We start from the raw sequence: 3173 nt of genomic DNA, 5'->3' as shown, positions 1-3173 counted from the left end.
CCCTCAAAAATTTTCCTTGAAGAACCTGGATTCACATGGGAGTCTGGAAATGGGAGTCTCATGTGTGACCCTGGACCACACAACCAGTCATAAGGGTCAATTTTTCGAAATTGAGATTTATACATCATCTGAAAGCTGAATAAATAAGCTGTCCATTGATGTATTTTTTGTTATGATAGGACAATATTTGGCCGAGATACAACAGTTTGAAAATCTGGAATCTGAGGGTGCAAAAAAATCTAAATATTGAGAAAATCATCTTTAAAGTTGTTCAGATGAAGTTCTTAGCAATGCATATTACTAATCAAACATTAAGTTTTGATATATTTATGGTAGGAAATTTACAAAATATCTTCATGGAACATGATCTTTACTTAATATCCCAATGATTTTTGTTTAAAAAAAAAGTTATAATTGTGACCCATACAATGTATTGTTGGCTATTGCTACAAATATACCCCAGCGACTTAACACTGCTTTTGTGCTCCAGGGTCACATTTTATAAGTGTGATTTCTAGTCATGGAAATTAATCAAATATTTTCCATAATGAATATAAATGTGTCTAGATATGCTGAGCTCTAAAAAAAATGATCAGAGAGAAATTGAGTAAAAAGTTATTTTTAAACAAGTCCTTAAGGCAAGACAGTACTGATTTTAATTTTAACTAATAGATATCAACAGTACTTCCCCAGTTGATTAATCACAGTACATTAAGACAGTTTATTTTTGCAAGTTTTCTGAAATACTATGCAAATTATGCATTATCTAATTAAATATGCACTATTTTCATATATTTCCAGAAAATAAATCTGAACTTTAGATAAAGCCAGGTTCAAACCCCAGCGACTTAACACTGCTTTTGTGCTCCAGGGTCATATTTGTGTTTTGCATTAAACAGCTGCACTGAATTTCATTTCTCAAAGTAACTAATATCCACCTGCTGATTCTGAGACGCATATATTTTGTGAATATATGCATGTTTTTGTGATTTATTGTTCTGAAGGATCCACGTATAAACACAAATATTTGTATGATCCTCCCTAGAGGAAGATCTATCTGCAGCAATATGAACATACAGCGACCGTAACAAGTGTTTGAACGCTTTAGCCACACTTAAAAAATTGCACGTAGATAGAAAATATCAGAGCAAGTGTCTTTTATACTAAAAGTAAGATGCATAAACACTTTGCAATGAAAACTAAAGAAATGAACTCAAACACTTTGCAACCAACACGTTTGGTAAAAAGAAGCTTGTACAGTACTTGTAAGTTGCATAATGTTTCTTACCCACATACAGACAGCGGTCAGACTGCGACCCAGCCAATCAAACACGTTGAATAACAGGAAACAAGACACTGGGATGAAATACAGCTCTAAAAAGAGAGAATTTAGCCATTATGTATAGGAGCTTTTAATATAAACCGCAAACAAAATGTCTTCATATTCAAACATTGCAACGTTTTAATATTACCACGAACTTCACAGTTTGTAAATGCATAAAGAGCAGCAGATGATTTATGGTCTAAATATATTTTGGATCTCATTGTTTTCATGCTTGCACAAATATTTTTTCAATTTTTTTTCTCAGAATTGCGAGATATAAACTCAGAATCTCAAAGTCAGAGTTGCGAGGTGTTAACTTGAGTTTATAATTTGTAATTCCAAATTGAAAAACAAATGTCAGAATTGTGGGATAAAAAAAATCAACTTTTAACTCACAATTCAGACTTTTTCAGAATTGCAGAGATATACACTTTTTATTTTATTCCAAAAAAATAAAAATAAAATAAGCTTCCATAATAATCAGACTCGTTATCAGACTGTGAATGGTATAGAGTCAGACTCATTGAACTCTCACCCCACTGTCCGCCATCAGCAATAGTAGATTTAACATCCACAGTGATGGCGGGAAACGTGCCGATGGTGATGGTGAAGGCGAAACACACAGAGAACGCCATAACCCAGATCTGACGAGAGAAATACAAGAAAAACACACACTTTCAGCTGTGCTAAACTCACTGACACAATCCCGAGAATGGTTGTGAATGGTTGCTAGGGTATTGCTATGCAGTTGCTAAGGTGTTCTGAGTATTGTTGCTATGCGGTTGCTAAGGTGTTCTGAGTGTTGTTGCTATGCCGTTGCTAAGGTGTTCTGAGTGTTGTTGCTATACAGTTGCTAAGGTGTTCTGAGTGTTGTTGCTATACAGTTGCTAAGGTATTCTGAGTGTTGTTGCTATACAGTTGCTAAGGTGTTCTGAGTATTTTTGCTATGCGGTTGCTAAGGTGTTCTGAGTGTTGTTGCTATACAGTTGCTAAGGTGTTCTGAGTATTGTTGCTATACAGTTGCTAAGGTGTTCAGAATCAGAATCAGAATCAGAATGAGCTTTATTGCCAGGTATGTTTACACATACGAGGAATTTGTTTTCGTGACAGAAGCTTCCACAGTGTAACAGAGTGACAGCGACAGAACAAAAAACACAGATAATAAAAATAGTAAAAAAGTAAATAAGGAATAAAAATATATAAATTGACAATTGTGTGTGCAGGTATATTACAATAGACAGTTTTTTTGTATGTACAGGTACTGTATATTATGTGCAAATTTGAGGTGTAGGCTGAGTATGAGTGTTAGATAAATAAGTGTATGAGTGGTTGTTGCTATACAGTTGCTAAGGTGTTCTGAGTGTTGTTGCTATGCAGTTGCTATAGTGTTCTGAGTATTGTTGCTATGCAGTTGCTAAAGTGTTCTGAGTATTGTTGCTATGCAGTTGCTAAGGTGTTCTGAGTATTGTTGCTATGCAGTTGCTAAAGTGTTCTGAGTGTTGTTGCTATGCAGTTGCTAAGGTGTTCTGAGTATTGTTGCTATGCGGTTGCTAAGGTGTTCTGAGTGTTGTTGCTATGCCGTTGCTAAGGTGTTCTGAGTGTTGTTGCTATGCCGTTGCTAAGGTGTTCTGAGTGTTGTTGCTATGCCGTTGCTAAGGTGTTCTGAGTGTTGTTGCTATGCCGTTGCTAAGGTGTTCTGAGTGTTGTTGCTATGCCGTTGCTAAGGTGTTCTGAGTGTTGTTGCTATGCCGTTGCTAAGGTGTTCTGAGTGTTGTTGCTATACAGTTGCTAAGGTGTTCTGAGTGTTGTTGCTATGCAGTTGCTAAGGTCTTCTGAGTGTTGTTGCTAT

At 35.8% G+C, this 3173-nt stretch overlaps 1 protein-coding gene across 3 annotated transcripts in view; it reads right to left on the bottom strand.

The window, feature by feature from the left end:
• Positions 1-3173, bottom strand: part of LOC107557422 (equilibrative nucleoside transporter 1-like) — a 22290-nt gene that overhangs the window by 2797 nt on the left and 16320 nt on the right. For all 3 annotated transcript variants that reach the window (XM_016240837.1, XM_016240839.1, XM_016240838.1), the window contains exons 10-11: positions 1860-1968; positions 1289-1374 (exon numbers count right to left, since the gene is read on the bottom strand). In XM_016240837.1, coding sequence (XP_016096323.1) covers positions 1289-1374; positions 1860-1968 — 195 coding nt within the window. The remainder of the gene's footprint in view (positions 1-1288; positions 1375-1859; positions 1969-3173) is intronic.

Source organism: Sinocyclocheilus grahami, unplaced genomic scaffold (assembly GCF_001515645.1).
Source record: "Sinocyclocheilus grahami isolate Dianchi unplaced genomic scaffold, SAMN03320097.WGS_v1.1 scaffold601.1, whole genome shotgun sequence".
In the NCBI taxonomy this organism is placed as follows: Eukaryota; Metazoa; Chordata; class Actinopteri; order Cypriniformes; family Cyprinidae; genus Sinocyclocheilus; species Sinocyclocheilus grahami.
This window is presented reverse-complemented; position numbering and strand designations above follow the sequence as displayed.